The following is a 22632-nucleotide window of genomic DNA, read 5'->3' as shown; positions in this document are numbered from 1 at the left end:
ACTCTCTGAAGGAGAAAGCCCCGATTTGTAGGGTTTTCTGGTCTCCATGCTGTCAAAGCTACCACATTGGTGGTCCATTTCAAGCTACCAAAGTGAGGTCATGGAACACAGAGTTGGAGAAATATGTACCATCCGATGGCATTTCCACCATACAAATATAACAAAAAGATGTAAAAGACCTCATGAGCATAGATAAATACTCAAACACAGTAAAATAATTAGAGATGTTTTGCACATTTATTACACTAGTTTTTAACATAATTTACTTTAGAGGAAGTGTATACTTTCATTTTTCATAGTGGTGCACTTAACACTCAGCTCACAAATTTTCTGAAAGTCTATCAGTCAGTTCTTGAGAGTCAGCACTATGCTGTTCAGATTTCCTAATGGAACCAGATCCAAACAGAATCAGAGTCCCGGTGGGTTGCAGTCAAGCTTACCCAACTCCGTGGGATCTTCCAAAATAAGCTGTCCCCTGCCTACTATGTGCCAGTCACTGTACTGGACGTCATGGTGTGTTATATCTCACTTAGGATCCTAACAGCCTTGAAGAGGAGAGTTATTATGCACAGTTTGCACAGGAGGAGACTGAGACTCAGTGAAATGAACGCAGCACTTCCCAAATGTTAACATGCATGTCAACCACCTGGGGGGTTTGTTAGAATTACAATTCTGATCCAGTGGGTCTGGAGTGGGCCTGAGACCCTGCCTTTCAAATCACGCGCTGGTGATACTCATATCCCCAGGCCACAGTCAGAGTGGCAAGTAGCTAAAGGATTTATGAAGCCAGCGGTACTGGAGTCCACCCACTCTCTTTGATTTTCTCTCTTTCTTTCATTTAACCACTTAAGTGGTTCCGTTGTAGGAGGGCAGGAAGGTGATGTCTCAAACCAGTCTCCCGAACCTCCAGCATTTCTTCCAGCCCTGCCTTACTGTTTTAATCGCCTTGTGTCCGTCTGTGAAATTGTCTCCTAGTGAACTGCATTTGTAGGTTCAAGTTTCTGAAGGTTCCCATTGTCTGAGTTTCAAATGGTGAATGCCCCCTCTCATCAGCCATGGAATTTTGTCACCTAGGGGAGCACAATTGTGGTGGCTTTGTGGCCACCTGAGTCAACTTTGGAAGTTGAAGAAATCTCGTTTGAACACGTGCTCATAAACTCTTTGAGGATAAGTGAAGGGGGTTGGGTAGGAGAATGTGGAAAGAAAGGCTAAAATGTTGTGCTGAGTTGTGACTTTGGAAGACTGTGGATAAAAGGCTAAGAGGGGTACGTTTACATTGGGGAAACAGTTGACTGAGAATTCAGAAATGATGTCGTCAACACAGTTTTGAGAAGTTCAGCAATTTACATTAATTCCCAATGAGACTGCTTGATCTTTAAGTTTCAGATTTAAGGCATTAATAATACCCATAAGACAGCTCACAGGATAAGGTTCAGAATATTATCTACAGCCCTTGAGAAAGAACTAAAGGTCTTGACTGTGCTTAATGACGACATTATTATTATTTAGTTTCTTTTGACTGCTTTTGTTTCCGCATTTCACACTTCTCTGGTTAAACTCATTCTTTGACTAAAGTTTTCTGTAGATGGAAGGCAGGCCGAGGACATGGTGGTGTAAGGTGGGGCCAAGAAGCACGTGGTCCGGTTCTGTTTCCGTAGAGACAAGGTTAAGCTCAGGTTCCCACATTTTCCTGTGCTGAGACACTCCCAGGTCCTTAAACCAACGAAACCCGAGTCCCCATAATAAAATGTACACAAGCAATCCTGCTAGGGGCCTCCACGACAAAGGCCTAAGGGACGGGAACTCATGAGGTGAGGCCACAAACAACCGTTTCCATGGAGACACGCAAATACCATGAAGTCCAAAGGCAGTGTTGAAAATGCATAGGGAAATTCACCGAACACTGAGTTTTGTTTTTTTCTAAAGCGAAAGCTCCTGGGTGGGCAGTTGAATCTGTATGTGGAGAGGCCCAACTCATGTGATGATGGAAGGCTTAGATAGGCCCTTGGGGCATTCAGGACCAGCGGGGGGCAGGGAGGGGGGCCTCGAAGAATCTCCCATCCCTGTGTGGGGCTGAGAGATTCTGCAGCCTAGAAAGGCAGACCCAAAGTCAGGGATTCTCTTGGAGGGAGTCAATCTGTACCTCTTGAATTTCCATCCTTCAGAGTTGACCCCCACTTTAGTTAGAGTTCCATAGCGTTTGTGAATTTTCTACAACCTTCGTGAATCTAACCTGATGCCATTCCCTCTCTTCGTTTTCTCTTCACAGGTTTGGCCGTAAGCCCTGCCTCTTGATTACAATCCTCATAAATTCTTCGTCTGGAGTGCTCATGGCCATTGCCCCAAACTACACATCGATGCTAATTTTTCGCTTGATCCAAGGACTGGTCAGCAAGGCAGGCTGGTTAATAGGCTACATCCTGAGTAAGAACACTTGTGAATGCAGCTGTGGGAACAAAGGTTGGCTGGCAAAATACAGTCAGTCTGGTGGGGGAAGCTACACAGAAAAGGGGACTCAGCTTCAAGACAACGTTGAAAGATTTTTCTTTCTGTATCAAAAGAATTTCTAAGATCTTTTCAGTACACTCATTCTACATTCCTCCTAGAAAGAAAACAATGAAATAGTAATGAGAATAAATAGTGTGCCATCCAAATTCTTATATAACGCTTTAGGAATTTTTGTTTTCTGTACCCTAGGGTGTTCCATAAAGAGAAAATCTAGCCTACCAGGCTCTTGTTGTTCTGTCACTAAGTTGTGTCCGACTCTTTGCAACCCCATGGGCTGCAGCACACCAGGCTTCCCTGTCCTTCACTGCCTCCCAGAGTTTGCTCAAACTCATGTTCATTGAGTCGGTGATGCCATCCACCCATCTCATCCTCTGTCGTCCCCCTCTCCTCTTGTCCTCAATCTTCCCCAGCATCAGGGTCTTTGCCACCAAGCTGGCTCTTCAAATCAGGTGGCCCAAGAATTGGAGCTTCTGCTTTGGTCCTTCTGATGGATATTCAGAGTTGATTTCCTTTAGGAATGACTGGTTTGAATCCCATGAACTTTAGTACTAGGCTCTACAGAGAGAACATTCAATGAGAAACATGCTAGATTTATAAGAGACTTTATTAGTTTGAGTGCATCCACTCTAGCAAACCACAGTTATCCTCAAATAACATGCAAGGAAACTGAGGCTACAAGTACTGTGGTCAATCTCGGGTCCTCAGCAAGCCACGTGTAGGACCAGGAATATCATTTACATCCTACTCATTAGGAGCCAGGCCTATGCTTAAGCTCCATGGATTATAGGAGAATATTTGCATTATAGCAGCAGAGCGTCTTTTAAGTAATATTTAGAAGAATTACCACACACTTAGATCTTGGGAATTCACTTCATCATTGCTTTTCTTTTGGGTGCATTCAAGTAGCATCCACACACAGGGAAATGGGCTCTGAAATTTAAATAATAATAATAAATCCTTCATTTCCCACAAGAAAACTAGAATATCTGTGCTTAAAAATTGGCCCAGTAAAGGGGCCAATAAATCCAGGGCATTCTATGAGATGAAGAGGAAATGGCGCCTAATGCTTTTAGGTGCCTGTCATGGCAGTCACCTGATCTATGTGAGGACAACAAAGAGATTACTGCATGCGGTTACTTGATGAGAAACTTGGTTTCTGAAAGCACGACATAGAAATACATAGCATTTGAATTCAAATTTCAGCTTCCTCTCAGTAATTTCTCCTCCAATCCCTCCAGTGTCTTCATGGTTCACTTGCCATGCCCCCTTTTTCTACTTTTCTGCTTGCTACCCCAAGACCTTATCCATGACCCCAACCACTTTGAAAGACAGCTGTTTCTATTTATTAAGTATGTACACAATTTCATCTCTCTTTGTAAGTACTTTTGGATAGTTCACAGTACTTCATAGAAATAATTTCAGAGAACATTTCTATTTGGTTTACAAATAGTTTAAATCTTTAACACGATAACCAAACATTTAAAGCAAAACTCCATGGTTCGTGGAATGTCTGGCATGTCAATTCTAGAATGTCTGTGATATAAAAATGACTATTTCCTAAGTCCATGTACCATGGACTTCATACATCTATCATGGTGTATGGCATGGGATAAGAATAATTATATCACGTGCAGTGTTATGCCTTTAAACCAGCTCTTGGAGAATAAAAAACCTGATTCATAGTGTTTTCCAATTTCTAAGTTGTGAATACTCACACCATGACTGATTTTAAGATACCAATGGGTTAAAAATCAGCTTGCAAAGTTCCTAAAAATTTAAAAATTAGTTTTTTCCAGCCAGTACTAGCTCACTTCAGTCAACCTGGAAACCCACCCCTTAGGTTTTCAAGCCATTTGCACACATTAACAGGATGGCCAAGAAAATGTTTAACTCATGTAAGAGGACATGAGCTATTATACTGAGCTATTCATTTACGTGAAAATCATCTATGCTCTAAATTCAATGCTTACTCCATGTAATGTGGGATTATGAGATTTTACATTAATGCAACAGCAATAAAAATAACAGAATAGGTCCCAAAGGACATTTAAAAATTTTCTAAGAGCTGTATAGAAAATTCTAGAGCTTGGACCACATTTTCGAGGTTGGCATCCTAGTTGTCCTATCATTGGATCACCAGCTTACTGTCATACTGACTGGTGCTGACCCTTTGGGTTCTCTCTGCAGTTACAGAATTTGTCGGGCTGAACTACCGGAGGACAGTGGGGATTTTCTACCAAGTGGCCTTCACAGTTGGACTCCTTGTGCTTGCTGGGGTGGCCTATGCGCTTCCACACTGGAGGTGGCTTCAGTTCACTGTGACTCTGCCCAACTTCTGCTTCTTGCTCTATTACTGGTAAGTCCAAGTGGGACAAAAAGGAAATAAACTGAAACATTTAGCTAAAAAGGCTGTCTTCCCCACTGCACACCATCCTTCCAGCTTGAGATGTCCTTCACTCTTCTATTTCTCGGGAAACCCAGGTCCCTGTTTCAGGGCTGAAAATGACAAGTTTCCACCTGTCTCCCCCTCTGGAAATCAAATGTTCTTTCACTTTGAACCAAGAGCTTTATGACTTGGATCTCACATTTTCACATTATTTATGTGGTTTTAAAAATTAGCTTGTAGTGGCCGTAATACCCTTCGAAGAGACTGACAACACTACTGTTCTTACTCTGCCTCTCCTTAGAAGAGACTCCAAGATAGAGAAGGTGAAGGGTGATGCTGTTATCACCTCTTGCCTTGCCAGGTCCGAAGCAGACATCCCCAATCAATCACAGCAGTTTTTAATCCCAGATTAGGCCAATGTGGCACCCCAGTCAGACCATACCAATCAATCAGAGTTACCAGAGCAAGTGAAATGTCAGTCATTCCTGCCCAAGGGAAACATGGAAATAGAAGAAACTCTCAAAAACTCCTAATGTGAGGTTACCTGAAATAAGTCAAGAAGGGTGCTGGATTATCAACCAAATCTCCTTTGCAAAAACCCACTTATTTAGTTCCTGGACATAGCTACCGGTTGTTCCTATAGGTGACTTTTCTAAAGATTTAACATCCAAACCCTTCCCAGGAAGCCTGTTTCTCCTCCAAAAGCCAGTAAAATTCTGAGGATGATTCTTAGCTGCTTCCCTATATCCTTTCTACTTCCTTTTTAATCTCTGAATCCACACCCTTTTTTTTCCCTGTTCTCATTAGGAACTCATTATTTATTGCCTGGATTTCTGGACAGATTCATTACTGGTCTCTTTGGCATCAGCTTTCCCATCCTCTAGTCCATGCTTCACATTGCATTGGAAAAATCCAGGTCTAGCTCATTACTCTTTGGCTTAAATATTTTTCAATAGTCTTATTCTCCTCAGAATAAAGACCTAATGCTTTAGCATGACAGGAAAGGCCCACCTATTATCCAAGTTCTGTCCATCTCTGAAGCACTTTTTGCCACTTTTGCTCAATGGAGTCAAATTTAGTTTTCTTACAATTCCACAAGCCCCACAATAGAACTGCGTTTTCAAAAGAGCACTCAAGATGAAGATTAGAAAACAGGTGTTTGGGCTGTTTTGTTTTCTTCAATAAATATTCAGAATTGGGATTTCTGGATAATACACTAGTTCTATTTCTAATTTTTTAAAAGGAATCTCCATACCACTCTCCATGGTGCCTGTACCAATGTATATCCCCACCAAAGTTCATCAGGATTCCCTTTTCTCCATATCCTCGCTAGTACTTGCTGTTTCTTGTCTTTTTGATAACAGTCACTCTGACAGGTTGAGATGATATCTCAACTGTGGTTTTGATTTGCTTTTCCCTGGTGATTAGTGATGTTGAGCATCTTTTCATGTCCTTAGTGGCCATCTGTATATCTTCTTTGGAAAAGTGTCTATTCCAATGCTCTGTTCATTTTTATTTATTTTTAAAATTAAAAGAAGATTTGGCTGTGCCGCATCTTTGAGGCTGTGAGTGGGCTTTCTCTAGTTGCAGCGAGTGGAAGCTACTCTCTAGTTGCCATACATGGGCTTCTCATCACAGTGGTGGCTTCTCTTGTTGCAGAGCACGGGCTCTAGAGCGCAGCTTCAGTCGTTATGGTGCATGGGCTTACTTGCTCCACGGCATCTGGAATCTTCCCAGACCAGGGATCAAACCTGCGTCTCCTGCATTGGCAGGTGGATTCTTAACCCCTTGGGCCATCAGGGAAGTCCCACTCTGCTCATTTTTAAATCAAATTGCTTGGATTTTTGCTATCAGGTTGATTGAGCTCTTGATATATTTTGGATATCAACCCCTTATTCGATATATAGCTAGCAAGTATTCTCTCCCGTTCAGTAGACTGTCTGTTCATTTTGTTAATGGTTTCCTTTACTGTGTGGTCTCCACACACTTTTACTTCCTCTGTAGATACAACCAAACCTCGCTGTGTAAGGTCCCTCCCAGCAATTGGCTTGTGACCACTGAACAGGTGGGGGGCCAAGTAGGATGTTCCCCTCTACTTAACAGCACTGATGACACTTTTTCTGTACCCCAGGTGTGTGCCCGAGTCTCCTCGATGGCTGATCTCCCAGAACAAAAATGCTAAAGCCATGAAGATCATTAAGCATATTGCCAAGAAAAATGGAAAACCCTTGCCTGGATCTCTTCAGGTGAGCCAGCGGCTGAGGTAGCAAAGCAGGGAACTGTGAAAAGGAGGAAAAACCATGCGCTGTCTCCATGGGGAGCGGCAGAAGGGGCCCACCTCCCATACACAGCAGGATATTTCTGTTGTACTAAGATTTGTGATTCCCAGTAGAAAATTTTAAGCAGATGGAAAACATCAAAGGAAGCCAAAAGTCATTTGAAAGTCAAAGGAGGAGCTTCTATCTTGTTCATCTCTTGACTGTGTTGGCCCTCAGCCCCAGTACAGAGGGAAGAATCTTCAAACACAAATAATTTCTTAGAACTTTTAAAATTTTAGATACAAAAATTATCCCCAAATATTTTAAGCACCCCCCTGCCTCCTCGAATAGAACAAATCAGTGTCCATGGAAACGCACTTAGCGTTTTGCCTTTAGTAGACCTCATTACCTTTCATTTAAAACTTTTCACCTGAGAGGACCTGGTAAAGAGAAAATCAAGCTTACTAGGAATTTTATTGACATAATAGCAAGTCATTTCTGATGAGGCTCTAAGATGGGTGACCTGTACAAATTTGACCTGACAAATCAGGTCAAATCTGAGATTGACCTGACATTCGCAGTGAGGGACTCAGAGGCCTTTTTTCTTCACTTCCTCTCTGGGTGGTTAGAGTAACTATTTTTTTTTCTACATGAACTGGCATAGCACTGATTCTTGGAATTCAGATCCTCTTGGAAACTGGCCAAGGGATAAAGCACACGTGTCTCCCCCACGGTCAGAGTTCATGTGAGGACACTAAGTCCGGTCATTGCTGCTTCCCTGGAGGCCTCTTCCAATACCAACTTGTCCGTCCAGCGTTGACTGTGTCCTTCTAGAGTGGGCTTCTCAATTCTGCACACAGAGTCACCAGAGGAACCTGTGAACATGCATTTCCCTCTGGCTGGGCTGGGGCCAGAGATTTTTCACTCTTTATTATTTTAATATTTTATTTTATTTATTTATTTGGCTTCACCAGGTCTTAGTTGAGACATGCAGGATCTTCGCTCTTCATTGGAGCATATGAGATTTGGCATGCAGAACCTGATTCCCTGACCGGGGATCGAACCCAGGCCCCCTGCACTGAAGTCTTAGCCACTGGACCACCAGAGAAGTCCCCAAAGACCTTTCATTCTAACAAGCCCCAGGTGATGCCAATGCTAGTCTGAGTGCCAAGGTCCCAGAGCAGTCTCCTGTGGGGCTGCACTCGGGTCTGGGTGTGCAGAGAGGGTGTATCAATGCCCTCAGCCCTTAGGGCACTGGAGGACCTCAGTTTTACCCCACCACACTTTACCAACAGCATCCCTTAATATATAAGCATGAGTTACCTCGCTTCTCTGTAACCCAGTTTCCCCTTCTGTGAAGTGCAGCGAAAAACATAGAATCTAACTTGTAGGGTGGTTATATTGACTGGACAAGTTAATGTGTATGAAGGGCTTAGCTAGCTCTGAGCACATGAAAAGCATTCAGCAAGTCTAAGGTATTATGTTCCCTGGGTGACCCTGGGACGCCGCCATGAAATATATAAAACTGTTGCTATTGTTTCTATTCTCAGAGCCTCAGACCCAACGAGGAAGCTGGTGAGAAGTTGAATCCTTCATTTCTTGACTTGGTCAGAACCCCTCAGATAAGGAAACACACTTGGATCTTGATGTACAACTGGTAAGGATCATTTTCCACTTTAAAACCTCTCCAAATTCTTTTAATCTCCATCATCCACATAGAGGGAGGGACCAAGAGTGCCTTCAAAACATAGCTTAGGTCCAGTCAGCATCAATGGTGGATTGCAAGTGGGCTCATTTATAGTATGTTGTCTAGAAATCATTTTTGTCAGGCAGATGTTGAAATCAGCTTACAGACCCAACACATAGACCACACATTCTCAACCTTGGCTTTACCTTAAGAATCACCTGGGAGTTTATAAAATACCAAGGCCAGACTCCTCTCCCACAAAGACATGGATTTAATTGTCAAGGCAAGGGACCAGGAACCAGTACGTTTAAAATTTTCCAAGTGATTCTAATGCCAAACTGAGACTATTGGTATAGATTTTTTTTTTAAATTGAAGTATAGTTGATTTACAACATGTAGTTTCAGATATACAGCACAATGATTGAGTCATATATATACATATATGTATATATGCTTCAAATTCTCTTGTAGAAGTTGTACAAGTGTTAGTCGCTCATTTGTGTCTGACTCTTTGTGATCCCATGGACTGCAGCCTGCCAGGCTCCTCTGTCCATGGAAATCTCCAGGCAAGAATACTGATGTGGGCCGCCATTCCCTTCTCCAGGGGATCTTCCTGACCCAGGGGTTGAACCTGAGTCTCCTGCACTGGCAGATTCTTTACCATCTGAGTCACCAAGGAAGCCCTTACAGGTTGTGACTAGATATTGACAGAGTCCCCTGTGCTATGCAGTAGGTCCTTGTTGCATAGATTAATTGATATGAGTGTAGATCTCTCCTGCAAGGCCTTTTCTTTTCCTCCTGGAGAAAATGTAAATAAATAAACTTCTCAAACAAGACTACCCAACAGGGATAACCACTAACCCACATCCAGCAGCAAGTCTGACCATCCTCACTGCCTGCAGGCTCGTGGGCTCCGCACCAGTGCAGCACGCTTTCCCTTCACTGAGCAGCGTCGCTGCACAGCAACCAAATGGCGCTTCACACTCACTGACAGAAGGGGACGTCCCTGGTGGTCCATGCTCCCACTGCAGGTAGCATGGGATCGATCCCTGGTTGGGGAACTAAGATCCTGAATGTCCCGCATGCCACACGGGACAGCTAGAAAATAAAAGAATATCCACAGTCACTGACAAAAGCAAAGCTCACCAGGACTTAATTTAGCAACCTTCACAATACTGCATGCAAAATGCATTGGGGCCATCTGGCTTCATTATCCTCATATTTTCCATTGCAGACATTGAAGACTTTCAGTCAACAAAACCAGAAGCATCATCTAAGTCTTGTTTGTGAGTGGATAAACAACAGGGACCTACCATATAGCGCAGGGAACTAGATTCTGTACCCTGTGATCAACCACAATGGAAATGAATGTAAAAAAAGAAAGCATATGTGTATATAATTGAGCTACTTTGCTTACAGCAGAGACTGGCGCAACATTGTAAATCAACTATACTCCAGTTTAAAAAATTAATTAATTTTTAAAATGTTTTCTGTATCATATCAGAAGATAAATAATCAAAAGTGGGGCTGTATCCATTTGGGAATTTGGTTCCCGTTTGGTCTCCTGTGTTCCTAATGTTTGGACTAAATAGTCATTAGAATTCCAGAAAGAGAAAAGATTAACAACCACTAATAACCTAGATAGCATATTGAAAAGCAGAGACATTACTTTGCCAACAAAGGTCCATCTAGTCAAGGCTATGGTTTTTCCAGTGGTCATGTATGGATGTGAGAGTTGGACTGTGAAGAAAGCTGAGCGCCGAAAAATTGATGCTTTTGAACTGTGGTGTTGGAGAAGACTCTTGAGAGTCCCTTGGACTGCAAGGAGATCCAACCAGTCCATCCTAAAGGAGATCAGTCCTGGGTGTTCACTGGAAAGACTGATGCTGAAGCTGAAACTCCAATGCTTTGGCCACCTCATGTGAATAGTTGACTCATTGGAAAAGACCCTGATGCTAGGAGGGATTGAGGGCAGGAGGAGAAGGGGACGACAGAGGATGAGATGGCTAGATGGCATCACCAACTCAATGGACATGAGTTTGAGTAAACTCTGGGAGTTGATGATGGACAGGGAGGCCTGGCGTGCTGCAATTCATGGGGTCACAAAGAGTCGGACACGGCTGAGCGACTGAACTGAACTGAATAACCTGAAACAGTTCTACTAAATAAATCCCGCCAGTAAGACATTTCTCCTCACCTTTCAATTTGGCCAGGGATTATTAGCCTAATTCTTTCCCTTTCCAGATTCTGAGGTTACAGTCCGCCACCATAATGGGTCAGATGGTGTAAAAGCAATGGGATGGAGGGAAAAGCAGTAATAAGATGACAAAGAAAGGTGTCCTACAGTCAACCTTTTGGTGACTTGCTCATGGTGCTTGTCTTGATCTGAGCTCTCCTCTTTGCGTAGGTTCACGAGCTCCGTTCTCTACCAGGGCCTCATCATGCACATGGGCCTTGCCGGGAGCAACATCTACCTGGACTTCTTCTACTCTGCCCTGGTTGAGTTCCCAGCTGCCTTCATCATCATCCTCACCATTGACCGCATAGGTCGCCGTTATCCCTGGGCCATATCAAATATGGTGGCGGGGGCAGCCTGTCTAGCCTCAGTCTTTATCCCTGAGGGTAAGTGCCCTGCCAAGCTGGGGTCTTGTCTGCCAAGGCCCTGAGAAGATGGGGGGAGGCGGGGGGCGGAAGCACAGCCCTCTGATAGGAAGACCATATTATTCAGCGTGGAAGTCGATTTGGAAAGAATGAATGAAATATCTGGGACTTTCCTGAGTGAACGCATATGGCAACTCTGCCTGTAAGAGCCATGGCACCCGGTGATGGCCTGATGTGATATAATCACATCCTCTGGTTCTCTGAGTTGGGCTTCCCGGTAGCTCAGACGGTAAAGCGTCTGCCTGTGATACAGGAGACCTGGGTTCAATCCCTGGGTTGGGCAGCTCCCCTGGAGAAGGACAGGGCAACCCACTCCAGTACTCTTGCCTGGAAAACCCTACAGATGGAGGAGCCTGATAGGCTACAGTCCATGGGGTTGCAAAGAGTCAGTTCTCTGACGTAATACAATAAGAGAGGCTAGGAGGACCCATGCCTCGGGCCATCCAGCTGGGCCAGCACAGAGAGCAGGCTATTTCTTCTAGGTGACCTCTGTAGATGAAAGTTGGTGGAACTTTGGAAGCCGATGTCATTCTGGTGTCATTAACGACTGAGGTCTAAAGTGAGGAGTGTGTTAGAACCGTGAGGCTAACACAAGCAGACATGGGGGATTTTGCAGAAATGTCCTGAGTCTGCAGAAGCACCACTGGTGCACCCTTGTCCCCTTCTGGGGGATGCACTGTCTCCTTGCCCCTCCCCTCCGCCCCCGAGCTCCATTTGGGGACCCGGGAGCCTGTGCAGCACGTGTCAGCCGTGTGTTTCCCCCTCAGATCTATACTGGCTAAGAGTTACGGCTGCTTGCCTGGGTAGGATGGGGATTACAGTGGCCTATGAGATGGTTTGCCTGGTCAACGCGGAGCTGTACCCCACGTTCATCAGGTACATATGTCTCCCTCAGCATGAGGAGGGCGGCTGGGACATTTGTTTATGGGTGAGAACAACCACAGGTGCCAACAGAGGACAACTCACCTTTTTTAAGAAATTTATTTTATGGATGTACAGTTGATTTACAGTGGCGTGTTGATTTCTACTGTACAGCAAAATAACTCAGTTATACAAACAGATGTACATGCTTTTACATATTCTTCTCCATTATGATTTATCACAGGATATTGAATCTAGTTCCCTGTGCCATCCCATAGGACCCTGTGGTTGATCCATAGAACAGGTTGCCTCTGCTAACCTCGAACTCCCAATCCAAGCCTCTCACGCCTTCCCATCCTCCTTTGCAACCACAAGTCTGTTTCCGTTTCGTAAATAAGTTCATTTGTGTCATATTTTAGATTTCACATATATGCGACATCATATGGTCTTTGTCTTTCTCTTTCTGACTTCCTGCATTTGGTATGTCTAGGGAAGGCACCTTCCTTTTCGAGAGGAAGGGGCCATTTCAAGGCAACAGGCAGGTCACACCTCACACTCCCGGGCTGGGGTAAGACCCAGGAACCACGTGGTGAGAACAGGCGCCACTGCGTGGAGAGGGAGGACCGAACGGCCACAGGAGGGAGAACAGCCCCCCCAGGATGGCAGAGCAGGGCAGGGGCAGGCGGTGATGAAAGTAAAGGTCAAAAACTGGCCCCGCCCCCAGTTAAACATCTTCCAGAAAGTTAATATAAAACAAGCACAACAGAACATGAATGGAATTATGTATCATTTCCATGCATCGATGGTATGGTGAAGACTTTCGGCTCACACACATTTCAATGATTGGGGGAGGTGTTTAAGGCGGGGGTGGGAGGTAACTACGGCCCTGGGAAAAGCAGAAGGAAACCTCGGTGTCCTGCGTTTCAGGAACCTCGGGGTGCTCGTCTGCTCCTCCATGTGTGACATCGGGGGCATCCTCACACCCTTCCTGGTCTACAGGCTCACTGACATCTGGCATGAGCTCCCGTTGGTGGTTTTCGGTAAGAAATCCCCAGAGATATCCGAAGGAAAACCTGTCTTTTAGGGGTCTCCATGTTTCTACCTCCAAACAAGTGCTCTCCTTGCAAGTAACTACTAAACGTGACTAGTAATTGGGGCTACTCTTAGTGTGGCAACACTAGTGTTACTAACAGCATTAGCAGCCGCTAACACTCAAGTCTGGGAACCCATGAGGACTCACGCCCATAGAGATGCAAAGTCCAGGGCAAGTGAGGTGGGGGTTTCCTTGAAGAAGACCCTCTCCCCTCACTGATATCTGCCTCTCTGTCCAGGAACTCATTCTTTCTATCTCCTCTAGGCCCAGACATTGGAAAATACAAACTCTTTTTACTTCATTACTTCCAAAGAAGCAGTTAAAATTTTGCCAGGGGCAATTTCAACACCCAGCAGAAATAGACCAAGATGGAGAAAATGCAGACTTCCCTGGCAGTCCAGTGGTTAAGACTCCGTGCTCTGAATACAGGGGGCCCAGGTTCAATCCCTGATCAAGGAACTAGATCCCACATGCTGCAACTCTAAGATCCTGCATGCTGCAATGAAGGCCCAGTGCAGCCAAATAAATAGATTTTTTTTAAAAAGAAAGAAAATGCGTTAGCATGACAGGAACATCTGTGGGGGTGTTCCTGTGAACCGTCCTCAGGTTCCTCAGCACCTAGATTGAAGGAGCAGGGGCATGGATGGTCCTGCCCACCAACCCTGAACGATGTATGGGTGCTGAGTCCACCCCTCCCAGACCAGCCGCAGGAGAGAAGGGGAGGGATTAACCTAATCATCACCACAGCCTGAACCCTAAGTCTGCAGACTGTGAGAGGGGCTGGGGTCCTGGGAGGTTCCATTCACTCCGGATGCACTGCCTCTTCCCCCAGCGGCAGACAGGTGGACAGGTGCCCTCCTTCTGGGCATCCCAACAGCCCCTGCTCCAGATCCACACACGTAACTTCACCCTCTCAATGTGTCAGCCCCGGGGTCTCCACGCACCCACTCCTGTCTTCTTTAAGACTCCTTCTGAGTCTTTGTTTTAGTTTGACAGAAATGGAACGCTTTCCCCACGGGCATACCAGACTCAGTCTGGGGGAGGAGGGGAAAGACCCTCTCAGATGACAGCAAAGTGAAGTCGCTCAGTCGTGTCCGACTCTTTGCGACCCCATGGACTGTAGCCCACCAGGCTCCTCTATCCATGGGATTTTCCAGGCAAGAGTACTGGAACCGGTTGCCATTTCCTTCTCCAGGACATCTTCCCCACCCAGGTATTTGAACCTGGGCCTCTTGCATTGTAGGCAGGCGCTTTACCGTCTGAGCCACTAGGGGGACAGCAAATGGCTCTCCTCCAATCCTGCGTGTTCTCACACACGTGTCTCTGCCCATTCCTTCTGCTCGAAGGACTTGTGAGGGCAGAAGTTTCCACTGCTGTAGATCTATCAGCAAAAACTCCAAAGCACTGAGAGAACTCACCCTCGAAAGAGACCTGACAAATATTTCCATGTTCCACCGTAACAACAAGATGGCCGAGTTGATAGAACATGAGGTCTCTATCCCGAGGTAGGCAGGTGGCTGGCCTGGCTGGGAGCCCCGGGCCCAGACTCCTTCCTCCCCCAGCACTAGCCGAGGGGCCCGACCCCAGGACCCCCTTTCCATCTTGGGAAGCGCCATCACGCACTCTGGGCTCTTCCTTACACTCCAACCTCGGCCACTCCCCTAGGTTGGCAGTCAGTGGTCCATGGGTCTGCAGGATATTTCTGGGTGGAAAATAGATACTTCTTAGTATCTATTTTATTTTTCTTAGTACCTTTTAACAACAACAACAAAAATGCGAAGTCCAGACCCAGAGGAACTCCCCAGATCTAGACCCTCTGCTGGGCCTTGCCAGTCCATCAAAAAGATAAAGTATTTTAACTGCATTTCAAATTTGAAGTAAGCAAAGTGTTGGTGGCTCAATCGTGTCTAACTGTTTGTGACCCCATGAACTATAGCCCGCCAGGCTGCTCTGTCCATGGGGATTCTCCAGGCGAGAATACTGGAGTGGGTAGCCATTCATTTCTCCAGGGCATCTTCCTGACCCTGGGATCGAACCCACATCTCCTGTCTCTCCTGCATTGGCAGGCAGGTTCTTTACCACTAGAGCCTCCTGGGAAGAAGACAATTCCTGATTTTATATTGCTGGTAGTTTCCTTCTCTCACCAGCCTTTAATAGCTAGCAAGAAGCAAAACTAGCAGTTTTACAGTTTTCTTTCTCTTTTCACACAATCATGGTGTGCAAATTGTGCTATAGTAATAATCAGAAATGGTCATCTAGAAGCCTGAAAACCAACACATGAATACATTGGAAAAATTCATGCCACGGACCAGGCACTTTTCTAAACACCTAACAAATATGAACTCATTTCAGCCTCATAACAAGCATTTGAGGTGGAGACATCACCCCACATTCTGCAGGGGTGTCTGGAGCATCGGGAGACCTTAGAACCTCTCGGGGCTCTGAGACCAGGGCTCACAGTGTCAGCATGTGGGGTGTCAGCACGGCACCCCGGTGCCCAGAGCTCCAGTCGGAGCCCTGAACCACTGCACACTGCAGGCCTGTATTTCTATTTCCATTTTAAGGGTGCAGAAAATGGAGTCCAGCAGGCATTTTTTTGAAACCCCAAACTAGTAAAGAACCCACATCCTACGTCTTGCATTCTATGATAGAAAATATATAAAGATGTACCCTGGTTCGATTCCTGGGTCGGGAAGAACCCCTGGAGAAGGGATAGGCTACCCACACCAGTATTCTTGGGCTTCCCCAGTGGCTCAGATGGTAAAGAATCGGCCTGCAGTGTGGGAGACCTGGGTTCAACCACTGGTTTGGGAAAATCCCCTGGAGGAGGGCATGGCAACCCACTCTAGGATTCTTGCCTGGAGAATCCCGTGGACAGAAGAGCCTGGTAGGCTACAGTCCATGGGTCACAAAGAGCTGGACACGACTGAGTGACTAAGCCCAGCACAGCATGTGTGTGTGTGTGTGTGTGTGTGTGTGTGTGTATGCATGTATATATAAATTTTTTGTATATATATGTTTTTGTGTGTATATATAGTCTTTTTATGTATATTTAAGTATATATATATAGATATATATGGTCTTTTTATGTATATACACACATATATATACATCTATATACATTTAAGTCTATATATAAATATATATACATAAAAATACATACATATATACATATACTATATATACACATAAAAAGACTATGTATAAATGTATACATTTAAAAAGCTATATATATTTAAAAGAATATATATATATGAATCACTTTGCTGTATGCCTGAAATTAATACAACACTGTAGATCAACTATACTACAGTAAAATAAAAAATAAAAAGCAACAATAAATAAAAATAAAATAAAAGGCCTGGCTATACCATTTAATGCTGTTGTGAAGTAATATGTGATTCATGACTTTTGTTTGCTGGTGATGATCCAAGTTTCTAACTCATTTTCATTACTAAGTGCTTTATATTGGCAGGGCTATATTCTTTCTTTTCTTAGCATTGTTTTTTTTTTCAGAGTTATTTTCTAACTCTAAAGTATCTTAATATCATGGCAATGTCCTCTAGCCTAGAATAACTTTGACTCAAAATGAGAAGTATTTCATTTCCCTATAAGGAATTGTAATTCAGCGGAGTTTGGAACGGACAAAATATTTATGATGGGGAACAGGGCAGTCTGAGATGGCAAAGGAATCTGTAAGTATAGGAAATCATAAAAAAATTTTTTTTTTTTAAGAAACAAGGGGAGCTCTAATTACAGAAATGGCATGCATCAACCCGGAATGTGATCTTTGTCTGTTTGGTTTTCAGCTGTGGTCGGCCTGATTGCTGGAGGACTGGTGTTGTTGCTCCCAGAAACCAAAGGGAAGACTTTGCCTGAGACCATTGAAGAAGTTGAGAACATGCAGAGGTAGGGAGTTGAGATTTCTTCATGAACCATTCCATACATGTTTGGGGGAAACTCTGTAGCTGGCTGGAAAGAAAGATTAGGTTGAATCTATCCCTCACACTGTACACTGAGATCAATTCAAATGAAATCAAAGATTAAAATGTACCAACCAAGAAACAGTAAAAGAGAATGAAGATATTATAGGAGAAGACCTTAACCCTTTCACAGTGAGGGAGACTTTTAAAATTTGACCAAAAATATCCAGGACCCATTAGGAAAAAAAGTTTGCCCTCATAAAAATTTAAAACTGTGTTGAAAAACTTCCATAAGCTAAAAAAAGATAAGCAAACTTAGAGAAAATGTTTACTCCTCCATAAAGGGCTAATTTTCCCAATGTATAAATAGTACGAACAAATTCATAAGAAAAATCACTCAGTGGAAAAAAATGGACAAAGGACTTGAACACATAATTTAGTGAAAAGAAAAAAAAACAGCTCCAAAATATATTAGTATGCCCAATCTCCTTCATGGTAAGAGAATTGCAAAGTTACCCTGCACTATTATCCACTGGGATTGTCAAAGATCAAACTGCTTGTAAACAACCAATGGACCCATGAACAGCACAGGAGTGGCAGGTGTCAAGCCCCTATGCAATCAAAATCCACTTATAACTTTCAATTCCCTCAAAACTTAACTGCTAATAAATGTTAGTCGCCCAGTCGTGCCTGACTCTTTGCGACCCCATGGACTGCAGCCCACCAGGCTCTTCTGTCCATGAGATTTTCCAGGCAAGAATACTGGAGTGGGTTGCCATTTCCTTCTCCAAAGGATCTTCCTGACCCAGGGATCGAATCCAGGTTCCCTGCACTGCAGATTCTTTACTGACTTAGCTACAAGGGAAGCCCCAACCGCTAATCATCAGAAGCTTATGAATAACATAGGGCAGTTCAGACATATTTTGTATGTTGTGTGTATCATATACTGTGTTCCTACAGTAATCTACAGAGAAGAAGATGTTGTTAAGAAAATCATAAGGAAAATAAAATACATTTACAGTACTACACCGTATTTTTCAGGCTTCTCAGGTGGCACTAGTGGTAAAGAACCTGCCTGCCAATGCAGGAGACATAAGAGATGCAGGTTCAATCCCCGGGTCCGGAAGATCCCGTGGAGGAGGGCATAGCAACCCACTCCAATATTCCTGCCTGGAGAATCCCATGGACAGAGGAGCCTGGCGGGCTACAGTCCACAGGGTCGCACAGAGTCAGATACGACTGAAGCCAGTTAGCATGCACACACCTTGTTTATCAAAACTGTAAGTTTATAAATTTACATCATCTGTTTCTAAGACACATCACCTCTCAGCACCTACATGAACATTTTCTTATATGATACAAAACACTGTGGGGCTTCTCTGGTGGCTCAGTGGTAAAAAATTGGCCTGCCAAGGCAGGAAACATGGGTTCAGTGCCTGATCTGGGAAGATCCCAGAGGCCACAGGGCAACCAAGCCCATGCGCCACAACTGTTAGCCTGTGCCCTAGAGCTTGGGGACCACAACTGCTGAGGCTTGGGCCTCAAATACTGAAGCCTGCACGCCCTAGAGCCCGTGCTCCCCAACGAGAGAAATCACCGCAGTGAGAAGCCCGTGCACCACAGTGAGGAGTAGTCCCTGCTCGCCAAAACTAGAGAAACGCCCACGCAGCAGTGAAGACCCAGCAGGGCCAAAACCAAATAGATAAAATGAAAAGGAAAACACGGTAGATTTCACATGGATTCATAACAAGTGACATCAAAAATGAAAAGATCATGTAAAACAGAAATCCAAGTTTATTTACAGATAGAGTGATTCATGGGCTTGATACTGAAGAAGTACCTATACTATATATAGATAATATATCTATATGATTGCTTTATGGTTGCCTACTGTAACTGACTCAATGGACATGAGTTTGAGTAAACTCTGGGCGTTGGTGATGGATGGGGAGGCCTGGCGTGCTGCAGTCCACGAGGTTACAAAGAGTTGGACACGATGGAGTGACTGAACTGGACTAAACTGAACTGTAGCTGACTGATGCTATTGCTCTCCATTGCTCACGGCAACCTAGCCCACACACGAATGAATGGATTGATATGAAATTTTTGTGCCATACATGACAGCCATACTCATAATACAGCATCAGAAATGTTTGTTACATTTTTTAAAAAAACCACTTACCTGTGATGATAGACAGGTTCTCCACTACGATCGAGAGAGGTGTAATGTAAGATAATGTAATTCTTTGAAAGCAAAATTATAAAACAATAAGAAAATGAATACATTATTAATTTTGTATTAAATATCACTCACCTTATGCCTATGTAGGGATAGAGTCTGTGCATGCATGCATGCTCAGTCATGTCTGACTCCTTGCAACCCCATGGACTGTATCTCTCCAGACTCCTCTGTCCATGATATTCTCCAGGCAGGAATATTGGTGTGGGTTGCCGTGCCCTCCTCCAGGGCATCTTCCCGGCCTAGGGATCGAGCCACTGTCTCCTGCATCTCCTGCCCTGCAGGTAGATTCTTTACTACTGAGCCACCAGGGAAGCCAAGACTAGTGCCTACATATACTTTATGCATTCATGATGGACTTAACTATTTCTCAGTTTTTTTCAAAATTTCTAGGCTACATGTTTCATCTGAGACCTTTTTGAATTGTCACAAATTGCCAAAAAAATTTCAAATTTTTTATTGAAAAAGTCCACATGTAAGTGGACACATGCAGTTCAAACTTGCATTGTTCAAGGATCAACTGTACTGTGTTGGTAAAAGGTGTGGAGAGACAGGCAGAGTCCTTAAAACCTTTCTGATGGGCAATATGACAATAGTAATAAAATTGTGTACCTTTGTATACAGCAATTCCATCCTTGTAGAAATTTATGTGTGTAAAATGGTGTATGTACAGGATTATTCATTAAAGCAATTTTTATGTATCAAAAGAGTGAGAGCAGCATAAATGCCAATCCATTGGGAGACCAGTTAGGTAAATTATGGCGTGTCATTCAGTAAAATACTGCATAGTCATTAGAAAGAATGAGGCAGCTTGATATGCACTGATAAGGAAACTCTCCCAGATGTATTTTTTTTTCCAGATGTATTATTAATGGGGGAAAAAAGCAAAACCTAGAAAGGCATATAATCATTTGTGAACAAAGAGCAAAATACATGTATGTGAAACTTAAATATATATTAAACATATATATAAATTATATATACAATTTACTTTATCTCTGGAAGCACATGCATAACATTGATCATCTATGGAATTGATGGCTATGGGAGATAAGTGGGAGGGAGACTCTTCAGTGCATACTTTTTGCACTTTCTGAACACATACAATTCTATTTTAAAAACCTTAAAAAATCAAAAATAGGGACTTCCCTTTTGGTTGGTACAGTGGATAAGAATCCGCCTGCCAATGCAGGGGACACAGGTTCGATTCCTGGCCCAGGGGGATTCCACGTGCCACAGAGCAACTAAGCCTATGGGCCACAACTACTGACGATGTACACTCTAGGGCCAACGAGCCGCAACTACGGAGCCCAGGTACCACAACTCCTGAAGCCCCCAAGCCCGAGAGCCAGGAAACCGCAACCCCCAAAGGCTGCAGGGAGCAACCACTGAAGCCCACAGGCTTAGAGCCTCTGTTCCACAACAGGAGAAGCTGCCTCAGTGAGAAGCCCCGACTAGAGAGCCACCGTCGCTGGCCGCAAGCAGAGAAAGCCCAGGCACAGCAACAAAGACCCAGTGGAATAAAAAATAAATACATAAAACCATTTTTTAAAAAATCTACATCCAGAGAAACATATATGACACACTCCCCCATGAATCTGTTTATGTGATATGCTTAGCTATAACTGTTCATTTTATCCATAGTCCATTTTCGGCCCATTGATGCCATGAACTGAACTGAATTGTACCCACGCTACAAACCCTTCACATTTCACATATTCAGTACTTGGGCAAAGGTCACAGCAGGAGAATCACAGCAGTCTGAGGCTTTTCCTAGAACTTGGAAGAGGCTTTGAATTCAGCCAGAGGTCATGCACTAGCAGTTCATGGGACACTGGGGTCTCAAGAGCCTTGCCTGGCCCACGTAATTTTTTAAGTGGGAAATTCCACATAAAATGAATTTCCAGAATCTGTTTTTTTTTTTGTTTTTTTTTTTTTAAATCAGAGACTTGGGTAACACTGAGCAGGCAGTTTCCTCCTGTTGACAGTTTGGAGGAGCTGAGTGTTGACAGCTCAGCTCTTTGAAGGGCATGCCTGCTGGAGCCAGCCACAGGCCCTCCTTCCCTACCCTTGGTGCCTAGGACACTTCTGTTTTCCATCTGGTGAGCGTGGACCTTTGAGTTTGAGATCCTTGATCCTGATCAACCAACCCCCGTAGACCTTGTCCAGTGCATCTTCCTATGCACACGAGTGCCTCCCCTGGAGGACAGAAATTGTACATCATTTATGGTCCTGTCCCTAGAGCTAAGCATAGTCCCCACGCACAAAGAGCAGATGCTCGCCAAATATTTGTGAAATAAATGCAGAGCTCCTTCTACAGCATCCCTATGTGACATACCCCTAGGTTTGCCCCGGCCAATCCCAGTGTCAGCAAGGCAGTAACATGTGATGGTGAGGAACAGGCCAGGTCTGATGCCAGAACCCAGCCTCTGGGCACTAACTCTGAATTGAGTCTCAGAGACAGAGTTTTGGGGTAAAGTAGAAAAGAATAGCTTTTTTGCAGGTGCCAAGCAAAGAGTCCAGGGCAGCTAGTACTTAAAAAGACCCAACCTTCCTGAAGATTTTCAAGAAAAGGTTTATAAAACAAGGTGAGGGAAGGGGGTTATGGAGTGTGTGACCATCTCATGGACATTCTTCTGACTGGTTGGTGGTGAGGTACTTGGGAGTCAGCATCATCAACCTTTTGGTTCCAACCAGTCTGGGATCTAGAGTTAATGGGGAGCATAGGTAGTTTCTTCCATCTGGTGGGGTTTCAGTATCTGCAAAACAGCTCAAAGGACATGGCTCAGAATATTATCTATAGCCCTTGAAGAGGAACTAAAGGTCCTTGACTTTAATGGTTAAAGTATTATTTTGTCTTGCTTGGCTGTTTATCTTTTTTTCTGCATTTTCTCACTTCTCTGATTAAATTTATTCTTTGACTAAAGTTTTTCTGCAGACAAAGGCAGGTGGAGGTCATGGGTGGGTGTCTATTCTGGAAAGGCTTCATAAGGTCCCGCTGGGTTATGGGTCCTCA

The 22632-nt window shown here is 44.2% G+C and overlaps 1 protein-coding gene across 1 annotated transcript in view; it reads left to right on the top strand.

Moving 5' to 3' along the window:
* The window catches only part of SLC22A2 (solute carrier family 22 member 2), a 29020-nt gene that overhangs the window by 5516 nt on the left and 872 nt on the right, over positions 1-22632 (top strand). The window contains exons 3-10 of the mRNA XM_061130229.1: positions 2270-2424; positions 4696-4864; positions 7026-7140; positions 8703-8809; positions 11247-11461; positions 12268-12376; positions 13289-13401; positions 17264-17363. Coding sequence (XP_060986212.1) covers positions 2270-2424; positions 4696-4864; positions 7026-7140; positions 8703-8809; positions 11247-11461; positions 12268-12376; positions 13289-13401; positions 17264-17363 — 1083 coding nt within the window. The remainder of the gene's footprint in view (positions 1-2269; positions 2425-4695; positions 4865-7025; positions 7141-8702; positions 8810-11246; positions 11462-12267; positions 12377-13288; positions 13402-17263; positions 17364-22632) is intronic.

The sequence above is a fragment of the Dama dama genome, chromosome 26 (assembly GCF_033118175.1).
Source record: "Dama dama isolate Ldn47 chromosome 26, ASM3311817v1, whole genome shotgun sequence".
NCBI classification, from domain to species: Eukaryota; Metazoa; Chordata; class Mammalia; order Artiodactyla; family Cervidae; genus Dama; species Dama dama.
Note: the sequence above shows the minus strand (reverse complement) of the source record. Positions and strands in the feature narration are given on the sequence as shown.